Source organism: Magnolia sinica, chromosome 3, assembly GCF_029962835.1.
Source record: "Magnolia sinica isolate HGM2019 chromosome 3, MsV1, whole genome shotgun sequence".
NCBI lineage: Eukaryota > Viridiplantae > Streptophyta > Magnoliopsida > Magnoliales > Magnoliaceae > Magnolia > Magnolia sinica.
In genome coordinates this window covers 17260214-17280246 of record NC_080575.1, presented here as the reverse complement: position 1 = coordinate 17280246, position 20033 = coordinate 17260214, and the positions used below count along the sequence as shown (strand labels likewise).

Here is a 20033-nt window from a genome sequence, read left to right as displayed (position 1 = left end):
CTCTTTTTCCTTCTATCATCAAGCTGCCTATGTGATTGTTCCTAGCTCTAGCACTTGCCATGTTGTGGAAAAACCTGGTGTTTTTATATCCTTGTGGCCAGGTCATACGGGAGCGTTGACGCCACTTAATCTCTTATTCTTTGATCCTTTTCACATATTTGAGACCTAATTTCATTATTTTTTTAGCTTCATTTTCTGATATAATACCACCTTCCTCCTTCAAATCCAAGTCATGCATTTCTGAAATGATCTCGTCTGTCTCATTTTCTCTGCTGCCCAAGAGTTCTTTCTTCCAAGATTTCAGTTTTTCTTTCAACAATCACAGCTTTTGAGATAAAATAAAACCCGTGTAGCCCTTCACTTCAAACTCAACCCACTAATCACTGATTAGCTTATGGAATCCTTAGACTTCTAACCATGACAATTCAAAACGGAAAAGACACAACCCCCAATTTTCTTCTTCTACTGGTAATACTATCGGTCTGTGGTCGGAAAAGGTCCTTGGCTAGCCTATTTCCCTGGATATGGGGTATCTTTCAATCCAGTCTACCGAGACTAGAAATTTGTCTATCCTAGATATTGCCGAGGACTGTTGTCCATTAGTCCAAGTTTACAAAGCTCCTTTTAGAGGCAGGTCCACCATTTCATTGCGCTGGATCTAGTCGGGGAAGCCCCTCATGCTGGTAGTAATTTTCTTGTTTTTGTGGCATTCGTACAAGAATCTTGTTACGTTGAAGTCGCCGCCCAAACACCTCGAATACTACCATCTAGCTCTTAAGCATCTAGTTCATCCCAAAATAGAAGCCTTAGAACAGCTAGATTAGAGGGCGTTTGGAGCATGGGTTTAAGTGGGATTTGGTGGAAGTGGGTTTCAAGATCCCACGGATCATTGCAAGGTGTGTTTGGCAATCAGACAAGGAATGAGCAATGAAGCCCTTCTTGGAATCAATGTCGGAGCAAGAGTTTCTACCACCATACTCTAGATTTTGTGTAGCTAGTGATTAGTGCTATGTGGACCCCACCATGATACATGTGTTTTATCCATGCTGTCCATCTATTTTGAAATATAATTTTTGGGCTTCATCCCAAAAAGGAGGTAGATATAAATCTAAGGTGGACCACACCATGGGAAAACAGTAGCGATTGAATTACACCATTAAAAACCTCATAGGGCTAACTGTGTGGTCCACTTGAGATTTGGATCAAACTTATTTTTGGGCTTATACCGTGAAATGACGTGGAAGAATGGGTGGACGGCATGAATGAAACACATACATCATGGTGGGGCCCACAGAGCACTGACTGGTATTAGTAAGATGAGATGCCAATCCATTTCCCAAACATGGAGTGGGATGGCCTCAATCCATGGGAGTATGAGACAATCCCTGACATAATGTAATCATTGCATTTTGGAAATTTCATCCCACTTAAACCCATCTATTCCCATGCCCCAAACAGCCCCTTAGGTCCATAGACTGATGTAAAGGTCCAACAAGTCCTGGGCACTTTGTCTCTGAGAACGATCGAGACTGAGAACCTGCCTATCCAACTCTCATTTTTTCCCCAAAATTTAGAACTCCGGGCCACTACTATTCCCCTTGCTACTCCAATTGCATCAAGGGCCACCCACACCTTGTACTTCAAACCCCATAGGGAATCGAGAATTTGATCATCGAAGGATTGTAGCTTGGTCTCTTGGAATGTGATCACCTAAACCTTGACTTTCTTGCAAACCTCTCGAACCTGCTGTTGTTTCTCTCTACTCCCTCACCCTCGAACATTCCAAGAAAGCATCTTCACTGTGTCACCTTCTTACCCCATAGAGCATAGACTGACAGATCCAGCTACTGGAGCTCCCTCCATCCCTTAGACGACCCCCTGATCGATGTTTATCGAAGTTGCAAGCCTACCTTTTGCGGCTATAAATTGCATGGCTTCTTTTATATCTTCATCTGCCTGCCCGAATGAAACCCCTACCATTCTCCCCACTTGTCCTAGAGCATCTCTTAACCAATTTTTGTCCTGCGTAGATAGCTCGCGGGTTGACAAGTCTCTATACCATTGTAATGGAATGATGTTTAGAAGCTTGTCTCCTCTAGTAGCTCCTAGAATCACCCTGTTCCTCGATTCCACAACTCTCGACTGTTGCCGCGATTGAGAAGGTTGAGATTCAATCCCTTCCTTTGATCTGGAATGAAAGTCTGGTAACACTTCCTCTGCTTTAATGCTGTTGTCAAACACGTCTTTAGTTCCCTGCGAAAGGCCAGAGTTTAAGGGGTTTGGTTCTTTGCATGTGACTTTAGGATAAGTCGCATGCTCGGAATATGTTTCTGCGACCACCTGAGGTGAAACTGAAACTAGTGCCAAGTGATGTTCGTCGAATACTGTAGCATCGGCATCGGACCTAGCCCCCTGCTTCCTCCTCATCCTCTCTAGAACAATTGTTGCCCTCCCCTTCTTCTGAATGTGTGCCCGAGCTTGACCCTTTTGTATCCGCATCGGCTTCAAAGTCGTACAATTTAGCTCCACGTGTTGCATTTTCCTCGTAATCCTCTGCTATCGATTCTTTGTATAGGAACTCCCCCGAGCATGTGTCCCATTGCCTTTCCTTCGCATTTTGAAATAAATTGAATCGGAGTCCCTATCCATTTCATCCTGTCACCTGTCCTCCGGGGTAAAGTCGCCCTCGCTATCTAAGCTCGCACGCATCTCGGATTCGGGCGAGGAGTTATATGTTTTTAAAGGAAACTTGTTATGTACATGTCTTTTTTGCAATTATATAATTTTAAGCAAATTTCAATTTTATTTTTTTATTTTTTATTTTTTATTTTTGTAAAATACTTGGGAATTTAGATTGTTCAAATATATGTATGGAGTTTGGATCTACACATGCATGCACTTAAATCGGTGTTTTTTTAATCTTTAAAAAAAAAATCTTTTTTTTTTTTTGGGATAATTTTTGGGTTGAATATTGATAGGTTTTTGATTTTTTTCAAAAATTTTCATCAAATTTCTTGAGGGGACTGATTTCAAATGCTTGGGATATGCATTAGTGGGATGAATCCCATGACTTGCATGAATTTCAGCCCGTTTTGGGGGCATTCGAGTGGTCTCAAATTGGCCCAACATTGTTCATTTGAATTAGTTTTTAATTTTTCTTATTTCTCAAGGGAAATGGTGTTAAATGGCTTAGGATATGCATTGCTGGGATGAGTCCCACGGATCGCCTGAAGTTTGGCCCATTTTGGAGGCATCAAAGTGGGTCCCAAATCGGCCCAAGACAGCATTCTAACCAAAGAATGGCCCGTTGTACCATTGTAAACATGTTCAAAACCAGAAAAGAATATATTTTTGGAATCCTTTCAATTGTTTTATATTTTCTAATTTTTTCACATTGCTTTCTAAAAAAAAAGGACCGTAATGGGGCTATTTACGGCTCATAACATAATTGGTCAATGGCCAGTCATTACCATTATTGAATACCTTGATGTTGCGATACCTTTGAACTTGTTAGCTATAAGGCCCCGATTGATAAGAGAGAACCCCTGACTCTCTCCTTAACCTGAACAAGAGGTGAGGGATTCCCATCAGATATCTTACCTTTAGGTGTTTTTCAAATACTTTACACGATGGAGAGTGGAGGCATTCTCCACAATCTTCCCTCTTTGAAAGTACAAGCTGTTCAATCAGCCATTCATGGGTCGCTCCATTGAACTAGGCAAAAGCCACCCAACTACGAAAAGACTGAAGAAATAGGACCAAAAATCTCCTGTATCCATATGAAAAAGTGATTTACCAACTCAGCCCCTCCAGCACATAATAAGACGGATATTTGTGAGAGTGATACCTTTTTGATTTGCCATTCTAATAATGTAGGAAACTGTAGAGGATCCAATTCCTCAATTTTGTGGATTATTCATGATTTATATTGTTTATTTACCGCTGCTCTCTGCTTCCTTTTCTTTTCTGGACAACATTAAGATGAGATGTGCAAAATGGTTGCTTTTGTTTTTGAACAATAGTGCAACTTCCATTAAAACAAACGAAAAGAAGAAATACAAGTGAAGGGCTAGAAAAAGGAAAGGGATGGTGAGAGATCATCCGTCTCTACCATTTACCCAGATATATTAAACCACATCATCCCATTCTCCTGACAAAATTGTTTCTGATGTACAAAGCAGTTCCTCTTTCTCTCAAATGTATCTGGTGGACAGATTCCTATCCAATTTTATAGATTTATGTTTTAATGTGCAGTTCTTTTCTTCTCTAATCTGGAAAATGTTCTTATTTTGTTGTAGGTGGAGTCGTATCTGCGCATTATTGGGGAACCAAAACTTCCTTCTTTGTTTCTGCAAGTACGTTATGTTTCCTTGTTACATTTCAGCCTTGTGGTTTTCATTAATTCAGACAGCGTTGGTGAGTCAACACAGTCCTTCAATTTGTCCTCTAATTAATAGTGCAAAATAACAGGTCATATGTTGGGTTTTGGGAGAGTATGGAACTGCTGATGGAAAGTTTTCTGCTTCCTACATCACTGGAAAGTTATGTGATGTGGCAGAAGCCCATTCAAATGATGACATTGTCAAGGTAGTAACTTGATTTACCCTTCAAAATACAAAGGTAGTAACTTGATTTTAGCAGACTTGTCTATTCTGGGGTATTTACCTTTATAATGCAATTTTTTGTGGTTCTCAAGGCTTTTTATTATTATTCATATGTCCTCTTTCTTGGTTATGATATATGATGAACTTATTCTACAATTGCTCTCTGGTTTTCTTATGGTCTTCTGACCTATACCTTTTATTTCATAGTTTCTCACAGGGAAGTGGTATTTTACATGGTTATGTCTGATAATCATGAAAGTTCTGTTCAAATGGAAGCTGTCTTGGTTTCATCTTAATGAAGTCATTCGTCCAAATGACAGAGTGGTCGTGGTCCCTCTTCAGTTTTGAAACCTGTAGTTCATTTATTAGAAAAATCTTAGGAAGAGTCTTTTTGTGAGTTTGGTATAGGGTTAGCATTTCTTTCCAAACATAAAAGATAAATGAACACAAATACTTCTGTGTTCTGTAATAATGATAAGTTATCCAGACATTGTGCTTCCCTTGTACTGTTATTCTTTTGATAGGCAACAGCAAACATACAAAAAGAAAAGAGAAATACAACTACCAACTAAGGCAATGGCCAGTGGGTTCAAATATACGAATAAAGGAGGATAGGGAGCTTCCTTGGCTAACACACATAATGGAGTTGCCCTCTCTTAACATGTGCTGATAAACAACCGGCATAGATGACAATTTCTCACTAGTTTCATTAACAATTAACATGTCTTCCATGGGACCAGACACTTCCTGGAGGCTATTCAATGGTGTTCCTTGAGTCATCTTCCTCAAATAATGGACCACTGAATGAGTCAAGGACCACTGAATGAGTCAAGGAAAAGTGACACACCCACTTTGATTGCGTTAAGCTCTGCAAAGGGCCTGCCTAATAATCTTCTGCTTTACATTATTTGATATGATTTGTATTCTTTTAGTAATATGAACAAGTTTTACTGGGTAGATATGGTAAAGTAGATCGATACGGCCTGGCTATCATCTGATTATGCTGATTGAACATACACATGTCAATAGTGATACTTCGCAATGGTCCATGAATGAAGTTCTAGTTTGACTTTCTTCTTTAGGCACCGCTACAATATATGAAGTTGCGAAACAGTCAAACAGGCATGATTAGCATCATGTGACTTCTATTTATTTTTAAGCACACATCATCTAGATGTATGCTATTGGAAATTAGCATGCAGTAAATGAACAACGGAACACTGAAAATATCACTTTGTGCAATTAGCCTTCCTTCAGCTACTTTATCCTACCATTCCATGGTCTGGGATTTTTGTGACGTACATGGGTCTGATGGTTCAAAATTTGATTAGAAAGTCGTGAGCTCTATCATATATTTGTAAATGGGGTTGGGGGTGGGGGTGAACTTGTTTCATGATAAAAGACTCTTCCGTCTGAGTATTATATCTCATTATGACAAAACTCAGATATTAATCTGCTAGATGTTTGAGTATTTTTTGCGGCACTTCTAATTGAAAAATTGTGTAAATTGGAGACATGAAGCAATTAAGCTTGTCTGTTTTGACTCATTAGCTAGTATTTCTTGGATTAGCTTCTGGTTTAGTTTAGAAGGATTGTCAAAAAGAAGAAAATAAGGAAAGAAAAAGACAGAAAAAAGAAAGAAAGAAAGAAATATCTTGATATTTATTAATGTCTAACATATCAAGATCCTTTTTAACTATCAATGATTTCAACAGGAGTATCTGTTGAGCTATTGCAATATTAGTTAGTACTGAGGCAGCAGTATACTCCATCTGCACTGGTCGGATAGATATTTATCTCCATGTATCCTGGCTTTAGGATCAGATCAGATGAGTGGAAAACATTTATCATGTCAACGTGCATAGAGTGAAACTAACTACCAACAAAAGCAACATTCAGAGACCATTGAGGGCATGGCAGGACTCTACTTGGGGTGATAATGACTAGGTGAACTGATGATCATCAGAACTGAAGTGATAATAAACACGTTTGGGTCTAAAGTTAGACCCTTTGCATAGTGTACGTCCAAATTATCATTCCAATTACCAGAAAAAAAAAGGGTTTGAAACTCCTCCGAAACAAATCAGTCTCGAGCCACCCTTGACCTGATTTTTAGATGGGTCGCGTTTAGGCCATCCCATACTTGGACTTGACCGAGACTCGGACCCAGCTGAGACCTGACCCATAAAATGGGCTGGGTTTGGGAACCTGGATCGGTGCTCATGCATGACTGCACCTTTTTTTTTTTAATTTTTCGTTTTGTTTTAAATCTGTAGTGGGACATGAGTTCATGGATAAACAATCAATGGATAGACATATCCTTAACTCTCCTGTTTTCATCTTAAAGCCGATAAAACCATAAGTTGATTTGAGAGGCTTTAGGAAGAGAAATGAAGAAGAAAAGGAGCAAGAGAGAAAGGTGTGAGTGGAGATAGAGTTTTGGTGTGTTAGGGCAACAATCCCCCAACACCTTTTATTATAAGGCTAGAAATACAGAAACATACTCTGCAGGAGTGCACAACACTATGTACATACACACCTAAAAAGGCACAAATAAACACACAACTATAAATATACCATTTGCACTTTCTATACTGGCCCCCTTAAGTTAGAGCATAGATATTGATCATGCCCAACTTGCCAGAGAATTTAGGAAGAGAAATGAAGGAGGAGCAAGAGAGGTGTTAGAGAAGATAGAGTTTTGAGAGAAGCTTTTGGTGTGTTAGGGCAACAACCCCCCCACACCTTTTATTATACGGCTAGAAATATAGAAACATGCTTTGCAGGAGCGCACAACATTGTACTTACGCACCAAAAAAGTCACAAATAAACACAACTATAAATACACCACTTGCACTCTCTATACCATGTGCTATTCCATATTATTTCATAATTTTGCTTGCGTTTCAATTTGTATGTATATGTTGTTGTTGGCAATTTTTTCTTGCCGCCATTGGTGTGTTAGCATGGACAACTGATGTTGTCCTCATACATATCTAGGCATTGGTTATGTGAACATTTCATTTTAGTTCTTAGATTTGACCCACACCTGGTGCAAACTTGACTTACTGGATAAATTGGAAAGTTTGGATCCTCTTAGACTAGACTTGATCCATTTAATAAATGGATTGGCTTATTCGGACTTGGACCCGACCTAGTTATAATGGGTTGGTCTAGTTTTGAAATTGAGATTCAATTATTCAATGGGACGTATCTAGAACTCCACTTGATTCGACCTAACACTATTCATTTATAACCTTGAACTCAAAACTTGTCCACGGAGTTGATCAGACATTTAATAACAATTATGATTATTAAATAGATGATGTTTTGTTCCTCCAATTGGTATTGCTAATCCTAGACACATACACACATTTGCCAATGACCAAATTTTAAGAAGCTAATTTGCCATGGTAGATGTAAGGCATTAGATTCTATACCAAATATCCAATTATAAGGAGAGATTATCTTTCGAGATAAAGAGTGGAACCTGAAGGAGATCCAATGGTGCTTTTTAATTTCCATGGTGAAGTAATCCTATGATCTAGGGTATTTTCATCTTTCTGGGAGGATGGGCACCAATAAGGAAGACCCCTTTTCTGGTGGTAAATCCAAATACTAAGAAATAATATCTCCTAGGATGAAGAATGGTACTGAATTGCTCCAAGGAGATCTAATGGTGCTTTAAATATCAAATGAAGCTATCTTTGATCCATGCTATTTCAATTGTTTGGATATAAAGAGAGGAACTTTTATTGCTAGAAGTTTCATTTAGTGGAGATAAAAGTGGAAAGTAATTGCTCCAAGGAGACCTAATAGTGCTTTAATCTCTAAAGTGAAAAAATAATTTTGTGATCCAAGTGTTTCCATCTTCGTTAGAAGATAGGTGTGAAGAAGGTAGATGGTGGATAGTTCAAATATTAAAAAAGACTTAACTCAGAGGATAAAGAGTGGTACAAGGAGAACCAATTGTGCTTTCTAATCTTCAAGGTGAAAAATCTGTTGGGCTGTGGTATATCTTCAGTGGAAGATGGATATCAAGAGCACGACTCTAGATCAACAATCATTTGACATTTGTATAATGTTACAGAGAGAAAAAAAACTCTAACTAGGGTTTGGCATTCAACCTTCTTATATTTCTATTAAGTGATGCCCCAAATTACATAAAATAATTTGAGAACCAAGGGCAAAAGGAGGAAAAACAAAAGAAGTAAAAATAATAAGAGATATAAGATGAGAATAAGAGACAACCCATGGTCCAGAGGGAGGGCCCACAATCCAAAGAGAGGGCCCATGGTCCAAAAATATCTACACTCCCCTTAAGTTGAGGCCATGTATATCAATCATGCCAGCTTTTCAAGAATACGTCGTCTAACTTAAACAGTAAGAGCTTTAGCAAAGATATCTGAAAGTTGAGTAGTAAATGAAACAAGTGGAAAAATAATGCCAACAACAACCTTCTTATGACTAAAGTGACAATCAACTGCAGTGTGTTTTGTCCACAGATGAAAAATAGGATTAGAAGGTATATGAATTGTAGCTTGATTGTCACAATACCTAGGCACAAGAGTCTTCACTAGAAATCCCAATTCAATAATAGAACTTTTTAACCACAAAATTTCACATGCCATATACACCATGGCAAGGTACTCAGCCTCAATATTGGATTGTGCAAAGAACTGTATGCTTTTTAGTCTTCCAGGTAATGAGATTGCCCCCAAAAAAGTACAATATCTTGTTGTAGAGCATTGGTCATTTGGCAAACCTGCTCAATTTGCATCAGCATCATCTTCAATATCAATATTATTATGACAATTAAACAAGATGCCACATCCTGGAGAAGACTTAATGTAGCATAAGATGTGATAAATTGTCTCAAGGTGATCGAGAAACATGCATGGACTAGCTAACCAAGCTCACTGCAGGAGGTAGATTTGCGCAAGTAATAGTTCAATATATCAGTCAACCAATCAAATGCTAGTACATTCGAGGATAATCAAGAAGTTCCCCATTATCAGCCCGAAGTTTCTTATTAACTTCTAACGGTGAATCAATAGGCTTGGCACCTAGATTACTAGTTGAAGTCAATAAATCAAGAGCATATTTTCATAGAGATAAAACGATGACCTTCTTAGAGCGAGAGACTTCAATTTCAAAAACATATTTTAGTAGTCTCAAATATTCGATGTTAGATAGAATTTCAACTCATATATTGCACCATCATAGTCACCTGTATTGTTGGACATCGAGTCGAGCTTGGCTCGGTTTGGCCAACAACTTACCTTGGCTCGAATTCAGATCAGCTTGGTCCTCGAGCCATACTGGCTAGCTTGGCTTGGTTCGGTCAGTAGCTCGGGCCAGTTCGAGCCGAGTTCAAGCCGATTTTTTCTCCAATGGAAAACTTATAAAAAGATATTCACAACACTTTCGGTATCTCTCTCTCTCTCTCTCTCTCTCTCTCTCTCTCTCTCTCTCTGTAGCCTTCTGAAGCTGCATGTATTAAAACAGAAAGATACTGATACTACTAGTGTTGTTGGTATTGCCAAGCTAACAATACTGATAATGTCGGGGATATTATCGATAATATCATACCGATAATATTGGTGATACTCAGAACACTAGCATCATCTGGAAAAGTCACTATGATGTCAGATTTTGACAAGGAAAATGAAAATCTCCAATATATCCCATTTCCTCTTCTATTTCTAGGTATTTCTGAACAACATTATTTCATAGAAACAAGGATTTTTACAAAATTTTAATTCTCCCAAGCTGGCCCTCAATAAATTGTAGTTACCATTCCAAAAACAGATCAGCATTTTCCGTAGGAAGAAAGCATTCTGTTCTTATGTTCAGGACTAGACTGTTACCATGGAGAAAAATTACCAATCATGTGTCTCTACAAACTTCTCCACCCGTTCCAAGTCATAACGTATATTTTATAATTGCATGCAATCCTATATTGCTCTAGAATTTTTGCTGCATCTTATGCAGAACAACAAACTCATGCATCACATGTGCTACTTCATGATTTTCTTGCTGAAAGATGTGGTGTGGGGCTAAAATTTTGCAGATTTAATTTAAAATGTTTCTTTAGAAGTCACTATTTTTTTCTCACGTTCCAGACTATTTTGTGACTTTTCCCCCCTTTCTTTTCAAGGCCTATGCAGTGACAGCTATCATGAAAATATGTGCATTTGAAATTGCAGGCGGAAGGAAAGTGGAATTGCTGCCTGAGGTAGGTTCTTTTAGAACCTTATTAGGTTGTTTTACTTCTTATCTAAATCTATATTTTTTGTCGTAATTTTGTCAGTGATGTGAAGTATCTACATGAGCTCTTACTTTTTCCTAATTAACTTGTTTTTCTTGATGAATAAGAGCTATGCTAACAAGGGAACAGAAGTACAAAACAAAGAAGTAGAAATCAGGAAGAGAGTCGGTCACTAGGATGTTTAGAATAGAGAATGCCCACTGATACGACCCATGGCCTGATGAATCTACTTCTAGATTTGCCTCATGATGTTTATTTTTTCGTTAACTTCAAATGTTAGTTTCTGTTAGGACAACTGTAAGTTCAAAATTCAAATTGCTCCATGAAGTCATGGAGACCTATGAGTTTTTGAGAATGTCCAATATTTCAGGGAAACTATGCTTCAGTTTATTTGCACGGTTCTTTTCCAGAGGATTCCCTTGCCCAATCTCTCTCTTCCCTAAGTGTAATGTTAAGAGCAGGATCAGTTTCCAATTGCAAGGAATAACTTTTTTTAGCCTAGTGATCGAACTCAATTGAATTGTTCCTTTTTCATTGTTCATCAGACAATGAGAATTTATGCATTCAGATGAGGTTGTGAAATTTTGTCTGGGTTATACTCACTTTTTGGAACAATAAATTTTTAGTTTCACCCCAAATTTACAGAAGGCACAAATGTGAGTGCTCTGGTACAAACCACTTCTGAAAGCATCTTGACATGTCACACTGATTATGGGACCCTACCCTAGGTGGAATGTGAACGCTCAACTTTGATGGATGCTTCAGGGGGAATCCAGGGCCTGCAGGGATTACGGGTATCTTTAGAGATGACCTTGGTGTCCTCTGGTAGTCCTTTTGCAGGGCTGATTGGGATTTCTAATTCTAAGGAGGTTGAGGTCAGGGCATTGTGGCTGGGAATGAAGGAGCTTTGTTGGCTTCAAGCTTTCATCTCTATCAGCAAAGGGGACTCACTTCCATGATCTCTTGGGCTAGCTCTACTGCACCCTATCCTCGGCGCTTCTCATGCTGGATTCACACTTTTAGAGAGATTTGAGGGTCCATCTCAGTGTCCTTTTCTCATATTCGCATGAAAAATTCTGTTGTTGATGATCTAGCTAAAATGGGTTCTCTCCTTCACTCTCTTATTATAGGAGAATCCCTCTCCCTTTTGTAATTCCTTTTTGGTTTATTGAATATCTTTTTATATTCCCCCCAAAAAAAAGTCTCAAAAAAAAAAAAGGTACACGAAGAAAATGGTAAATGAGTGGAGAAGAAGCATCCTGAATTCCTGATATCTATTTAAAGTAATTAGATTTATGAAGGTTTTTTTTTTTTCAACATACGCACACACACACCCCACACACTCACACTAGTGGAATTTCACCACCAATGGGTACTCGAACCCTTGACCAGGAGTTGATACTCCTGAGAGTCTACCACCCGAGCAAGAGTAATTAGATGTATAAAGTTGCACAGATTATTGAGAAATGGAACTTATCAGTCACAGTATGGAGCTATGGGAGTGGGTGCTGGAGCAAAGATCAAGACAAGAAGCTAGGATACCTGAGAATAAGTTTGGCTTCATGCAGGGGAGATCAACAATGGAAGTTATTTTCCTACTTTGACAGTTAATGGGAAGTTATAAAGGGAAGGAAGAATTTACACATGGTTTTTGCACAATGAAGTACTGAGGGAGGTTTTGTGGTGGGTGATGACTGATTAGGAGGGAAGGAGACTCTAGAAGATATTGACACCCCTGCAGCAGTGGGTCTTCATTAGTGTCTGACGTAAGCATGTAGCTGTTGGACTTGCCATATTTAAATTAACTGCACTTTGATTTAGGATTATGTCCCCTGTTGTATGTTGTTTGTGAATGACGCGGTTTTGGTTGCTGAGAGGGCAAATGCTAAATTGGAGATTTGGAGGAAGGCTGTAGAGTTTAGAGGTTTAAAAATTAACAGAACTAGGAGTATTTGCAATGAAACATTAATGGTTAAGATGGTGAAACTTAAGCTAAAGTTTATGGCTAGGAGATTCCTAAAAGCAACGTGTTTCCTCAGTTTGGCTCTATAATTCAAAAGAATGGGGAGATTGAGGATGCCTTCAATAGAATTAGAATTGGGCGGATGAAGTGGAGATGCGGCACTAGAATGGTGTGTGAACCTTGCATGCAATTGAAACGTAAGCGAAAATCTTTTATAAGACAGCTATTTTGGCTCTATATTTCAAAATAATTGAGAGATTGAGGAGGGCATCTCCAATAGAATTTTGACTGGGGTGGATGAAGTGGAGATGTGGGACTGGAATTGTGTGTGATCCCTGCATGCAAATGAAACTTTAGGGAAATCTTTTATTAGACAACTATTTCAGCCAGTTATACTTGATGCCATATTGGATGTCGTTCGGCCACTTGATGTGGCCCAATCGGGCCTTGGTCAGATTGGATGGTTGTTTGCCCATCCAGTGGGCCCTGCTTGTGATTGTGATGGTTGTAGATCAAGCTTTTCAAAAAAAAAAAAAAAAACCCGTTATGTAGTGGCTATTACATAATGGTAACGGTGGGAACCGTTATGCGTTATGGGGCCGTAACAGCTGTTACGGGGGAAAAATGACCCGCAATGGCCCTGTAATGGTGCTGAACGGTTGTTACAGCTGTATCGTAACAGTAACAGCACTCGCCGTTATGGCCACCACCGTTACCTATATTGAACACCTTGGTGTAGATACAGATCATGTGTGTATCCAGAGTGGGACACACTTCAATCATACACGTCATTGGCCTCCATTAATGGAGGAACTGAAAAACTACTAACAATCAATGTTTGAAATATCGGTATCGTGTTACGTATCGCTCCCTTGGGATACGGATATGTATCGGTTATCACATGGGATCTATTAGTGGTATTGTGTAATGTATAGCTATTGTTGGAAACATGGGGAAACATTGGGAAATTGGTCGAATTTTTCAATGAAACTTCAGTGATTGTTAAAAAAAGACATTGATACACACTTATAAATAAAAAATTACAAAAAACAAGTGCACATAATAGGTTTTCTTTGTATGAGGTCCTAATCTATGCGCTGTCTAACTGAATTGATGCAAGTATATTCATATAATTTATATATGTAAGAAGACATGTGGAAACACAACAATACATTCAAAAGAAAAAGAAGAATCACTAGATCAGGTTACATGCATGTTTGATTTTATGATTGGACACAAAGATTGCTACAGATTTGTGAGAAATTGAAAATTTTGATTTTTTTTTTTTTTTTTTTTCTTTTGTTAATTTTCTGCAACTTGGCCCATCTCCTCCCAATCTCGAAATTGAAGCTCCCAATCCATGATTTTTCTTGCAAAACATGAAAAATCATGGATTTGTAACAATTTAACACTGATTTAACATGATTTATAGAAAAAAAAAGATCGAAAATCGTTAATGCTCACCGGATCGAACATATGGGATGTATTCAACTACTTGTGTGTTTTGTATTGCACAGGTGGGATACAAGATATATCGTGGGATATGTCGGTTGATATTGTCGATGCTTAAAACACTGCTAACAATGGACCATCTCCAGGCTGCTTGTGATGATGGCTACATGCAGGTTATTTTGGAGAAGATCTTTTGTGGGATTTTGAATATTTTTGGATTTTTTAAAGATTTTTTTTTTAAAAGGTGAATCTTTTAAGAAGTACACTTCTTGTTTTAGTAGAAGTCTATTATGTGTCAATCTTTTAATGATTTTATTGTGTCATTGGTAAGCCTATTGGAGTTTTTTTAAAAAAGTGATTTGGAATTTTTCATAAAGTTGGTAGTTTCCTGTTTTAGTAGAAGTTCATCCTGTGTCAATTTTTTAGTGATTTTATTATGTCATAGATTGGTCTAAAAATAGTAAGTCTAGATTTGTAAGATTTGTTTGGATCTCAAACTTTTGTATGTTAGCCTATATAAATACCTTTAAGGCCATATGCATGGGAGAATTGATGAATATTATGATTAAAAGAAAGTGTGACTGTAGGGAGAATGTTCTCTTGTAATGAGAGAACCCTAAAAATCAACCTCTTTGAATTGTTTTGTTGGGAAAAAATATCCATTGAGACTTGTTTCTTCTTTTACACCCTTTTTCATGATTGATAAGATGGGAGTTCCAGTAAATGTCTACCAATCTCATTGTCAGATGAGGAAATAAATCTAATTTTTGGATTATGAGATATAATTTGGACAATTTAGTTTCAATTGCTTGTACACCGGATGTGCAGTTTTTAAAAATAATTAATTGGTTGTATTTTATACATGTTTTTGTGATTTAAAAATTATATGAACTGATTTTTAGTATTGGTGCATCACTTCTATCAGACAACACATAGTTTAGGACCCTATACAAACAAAACTCATTATGTGTACTTGTTTTCTGCGATCTTTTGAGTTCTAAGTGTGTAATGGTGTCAACTTCCCAATATTTCCCAATGTTTCCCAAAAATAGCAATACATTACACTATACATCCAATGTTTCCCATCCGATACTGGATATGTTTCCGTATCCCAAGGGTGTGATACATGTGTCGATACCGGTACTGAAACCACTGATTTGAGGTGCTTTCTCAGTTTCATCCTGTGTCCAGGAGTAACCTGCCAGCATGTCCACTTTCTATCTTGGTAAGAAAAATGGGAGTGTATTTTAGGCCCATCGCCTGCAACCAAAACTATTGTCCAACCAGACATCTCTTGTCATGTTTGAAGGTATCCTTGGTTTTCTCCAATATGTAGTTTGTGGTGACTGTTGGAACCCTGTTGACGCAAGTTGCATTGAGGAAGTAGACAGAACTGGGACAATGCCACTTACAGGGATCCACATTTCAGCTGTGGAACTAGCAATCTCCTGGTGTTCCTTTCACGCAAAATGCTCCATGGGACCCAGGAGAATAAGATTCTTCACAAGCATCTGGCCTTTTTCTTTCTGCTGACCAAGTCAGATCACATAATCCAAAAGTCAAAAGATAAATAGGAGAAAGTGAAATCGAGAGTTGTAAGTAACCGACGACATACTTGGCATACCCACATCAATCTTTTATTTATTTATTTATTTTGAACTGGTTAATTTATGCTATTTACAGTCCAAGGAACATTCCTTGTGATGATAACCATTTTTTTTTTTTTTTTTGCATTTACTGCAGTGTCAATCCTTAATTGATGAACTATCAGCATCTCATTCAACAGACTTGCAGCAGCGTGCATATGAACTTCAAGCAATCTTGGGCTTAGATTCTCATGCAGTTGAGAGTATAATGCCATCAGATGCAAGTTGTGAAGACATTGAGGTCAGCAGTAATTGCTTTTCAATAGTGACATTCTTTCTGTATTTCATAGCATGTTTGTCCCTGGCCTTGGCTGAATTGGTTCTTATTTTTTGCATTCTCTTTCATTGACTTCTGGAATACATATATCGTTAACTACAACATTCATGTTAAAATCACTGTCAATGGAACTGCTACTGCCATGTTTGAAAATTTGACCTGTGCCTGATTTGCATCTATTTCATGAAGACGCCCCAGCATCTTGAGTCATTGTAAGGCTACTAGAGATCTTCCGTGCTGAGTATGGGAAACTAGACTAGGAATAATTTGCACATGTCAGTTTTCAAATGGCTTTAATGTGGGTTGATGTTCTTGTTCTTTAGTTGGACATAGTCCTGGCCAAGACTCAGAAATGATCCTCTCCTGGTCCAAGACTAATGGTAGCTAGAGGTGGGCATCGAGTCGAGTTGGACCAGATTAGGTCCGACTCGACTCGATCCGGTTTTTGCAATTACCTGACCCGAACTCGATCCAAACTGATTCCTTGTTGGCCTGACCTGAACCAAGTTCGACTCGGTCAGGGAAACCGAGTCGGATCGAGTTGAGTTTGTCCGGTCGATTCGGACTGGGCTGAGTCAAGCTGAGCCGGAGACTGGTGCTAGGAAGGAAACATGAGGGAAATCTGGAGAGAAAGAGGGAGAGAAAGGAGGAAAATCGGGAGAGAGAAGAGGGAGAGAAAGGAGGAGAGAAAGGAGGGAAGGAGAGGAAGTGGGCTCAAGCTGTGGTGCCGCATAGGTTCATTTAGTTGCGCCGGCTCGGGTTGAAGAAGGGTAAAGGTAAAAAAGAGAGTAAAATCTGACTTTATACTACCTGCTTCCGGTCCGGATCGGATCGGATCGGATCGAGTTGCTACATGACCCGAACTTGACTCTGTTTGGCATTGGATCCGATTGGGTCTACTCGATCCGACCCGACCTTGGCTTTCGGTTCGGATCAGATCCGACCGGTTCGGTCGAGTCGGATTCGACGAGTCAGGTTGGATCCTACCCACCTCTAATGGCAGCATAAGCTAGAGAACCAAGGCACCATGGGAGTACCATTCTAGCTGTTCAGTTGGGATGGTTGTCTGTCCATCACAAACCCTGTGAATTTCTAATGTGGAAAAGGAAGATGACCCAAAGGCCATGGATCATATTGGCTGAACCAAGGACCTGAGACAATATGTTTGGGTCCACAAGTACTTGAGTGAATGGGTTTGCGTTCTTCTAAGCCCATGTTCACCAAACTGGTCCTCAGTTCCATTTGTACATTTCTTTCCGACACTTAGATTAGGTATTTAACACACATGGCACGAATGATTTTTAATGCAATATTGTTCAGGTACATTTCTTTCGGCTCTCAAGCTTTTCAATATCAATATTTTCAACTGATCATGACCCATTGGTAACATTACGAAATGTCAGGCTACTGAGTTTTGCCTTTACTTTCTCCTTGCAGGTAGATAAAAGCCTATCATTCCTCAATGGTTATGTGCAGCGATCCCTAGAGAAGGGAGCTAGGCCCTACATCCCTGAAAATGAGCGATCTGGAATGGTGAACATAAGCAATTTCAGAAACCAAGACCAACTCGAAGCCTCTACTCATACCCTCAGGTTCGAGGCCTATGACCTTCCAAAGCCTTCCATGCCGACAAAGCCAACCCCTATTCCATCCACATACTCAACTGAGCTCGTTACAGTACATGATTCGACTTATCCTAAAGAAACCGATCAAGCTGCCCTGCCTCCTTTGGTCCCCGATAATGCACCCACGGATCTTGGAGCGAAACTTCGACTCGATGGTGTTCAAAAGAAGTGGGGCAAGCCTACTTACTCATCTTCTTCTGCACCATCTACCTCAGCTTCAAGTACCCAGAAAACATCAAATGGGACCACACATGTTGGTGGGCTCATGACATCGAGCACACGAGATGTCTCATATGATTCAAGGAGGCAACAGGTTGAAGTTTCTGCTGAAAAGCAGAAACTTGCTGCTTCGTTATTCGGGGGCTCATCTAAAAACGAGAAAAGACCATCATCAGGCCATAAGGCATCAAGAGGCACCAGCCCTGCAAATATAGATAAGGCCCACATGGCAACAGCTGTCGCTCCATCTACTGAACATGCTGATGAGAAGGCTGCCCCTCAACCGAAGGCTGCCCCTCAACCTCCTCCGGACTTGCTTGATTTGGGTGACCCTGGTCCAGGAACCTCTCCATATATAGATCCTTTTACACAATTGGAAGGACTTCTTGGTCCCACCCAAGTATCCACACAAATCGGTTCTGGCACGGTTGGTGCTACAAAGCCGTCCGATCTTATGGCTGAACTGTATTCAGATGCACCTTCAACTGGGCTGAGTGCCAATATTGCAGATCTTGCATCAACTGACATATCCCCTGCTAGTATTAAATCTGGTTTGCCCAGTAACACTAATAAAACCGTCACAAAACAACTGGCACAAGTGAAGAAGGGTCCAAACCCTCAAGACTCCTTAGAGAAAGATGCTGTTGCAAGGCAGGTTGGGGTGACGCCAACTGGTCAGAACCCAAACCTATTCCGAGACTTGCTTGGATAAAGCAGATGGAGTGATCGTGCCTGTTCAAACAGTAGATGGAGGTGGATAAGGAAAGTCTTCTTGGGAGTAATCAATTTATGATTTGATGTGGGACTTCCATGCTGGTCGAGTTTGGAAGGGTGATGCTTGGTTTGATTGAGAGAGCTGTCGGGTTCTGTGGGAATCATCGGCTAGGAATCTGGCTTTCAGAGAGGTATGTATTCTTAAGGCAGTTTTTAAGTTTTTGTATTATTCAGGACTATACGGTTTTTGTTAGTTTAGTGTGTACATCGGTGCTTTTACCCAAAACACAGGTTAAGTGCAATGGGTTATATGGGACTCTCTCTCTCTCTCTCTCTCTCTCTCTCTCTCTCTCTCTCTCTTGTACGCATTTCTGAGGACATTGAAGGTTGAAGGTCAGTAATTCATCTGGAACAGGGGCTTCTAAGGGAGGTAATATGGTCTGTTTTGTCCTATCATTTTTTTTTTCTTTTTTCTTTTTGGTGGTTAGAATAAGTTGTAAGGCACATTATTTTACTTTATTGATTGCTCCCGTCTTGGGTTATGCACGCCCAACTGAACTTATGGTGGATATCTGCCGAGGTAGAATAATGTCCATCTTTCCATGTCATGATGTGGTGCCTTGAATGCTTGAAAAAAGAAATGAAGTGATAGCTGGGTACCCTTTAATATATATATATATATATATATATATATATATATATATATATATATATATATATATTGGTTCCCTGATCCTTTATCCTTTTAGTTCATTTATTAAGGATGCCCCAGAAGATCAGTTTTGGGACGGTCTGCAACCTGATTTTCAGGGTTTGTACATGTGGTTTCTTGGTTCACCTATGCAGATCCCAGATCTTGGTCTGATGTGCCCCAATTTGAATGGAACTCTCCCACATTGAAATGGATAACAACATTTTACATCAATGGTTCATAATCGGTGGAAAATGGGCTGATTGTTGAATTTCTAATCCAGTAGGATTCTGTTTCCCTAATCCATGATATGGGACACATCAAATCAGATCAATGGTCTGGATTTTATTTTTTATTTTTGGTTTTGTTAGGGCACACACATGTAAGGAAGTATGTTAGCTGCTGCCGCGCATAAAAAGGGCCTTTCAAGTACCCCTGACAAAAAAAAAAAAATGGATTATGGATTAATTCAAGAAAACCCTCACGAATAAAATTACAAAACCCACTGACGACTTGACATGCCAACAGAGACCTCCCATATGTTCTCTGATGCTTCTGTCATATGATTTTT

General features: G+C 39.2%; 1 protein-coding gene across 3 annotated transcripts in view; it reads left to right on the top strand.

Annotated features, from left to right (window-relative positions):
• LOC131239625 (AP-4 complex subunit epsilon) overlaps positions 1-19090 on the top strand; it is a 56136-nt gene extending 37046 nt beyond the window's left edge. Inside the window, exons 7-11 of one of the 3 annotated variants that reach the window (XM_058237422.1) lie at positions 4299-4355; positions 4471-4587; positions 10765-10842; positions 16034-16177; positions 17651-19090. In XM_058237422.1, the coding sequence (XP_058093405.1) occupies positions 4299-4355; positions 4471-4587; positions 10765-10842; positions 16034-16177; positions 17651-18769 (1515 nt within the window). In that variant the 3' untranslated portion in view covers positions 18770-19090. The remainder of the gene's footprint in view (positions 1-4298; positions 4356-4470; positions 4588-10764; positions 10843-16033; positions 16178-17650) is intronic. The other 2 variants (XM_058237423.1, XM_058237424.1) reach the window with 2 other exon arrangements.
• Positions 19091-20033: the final 943 nt, after the last annotated feature.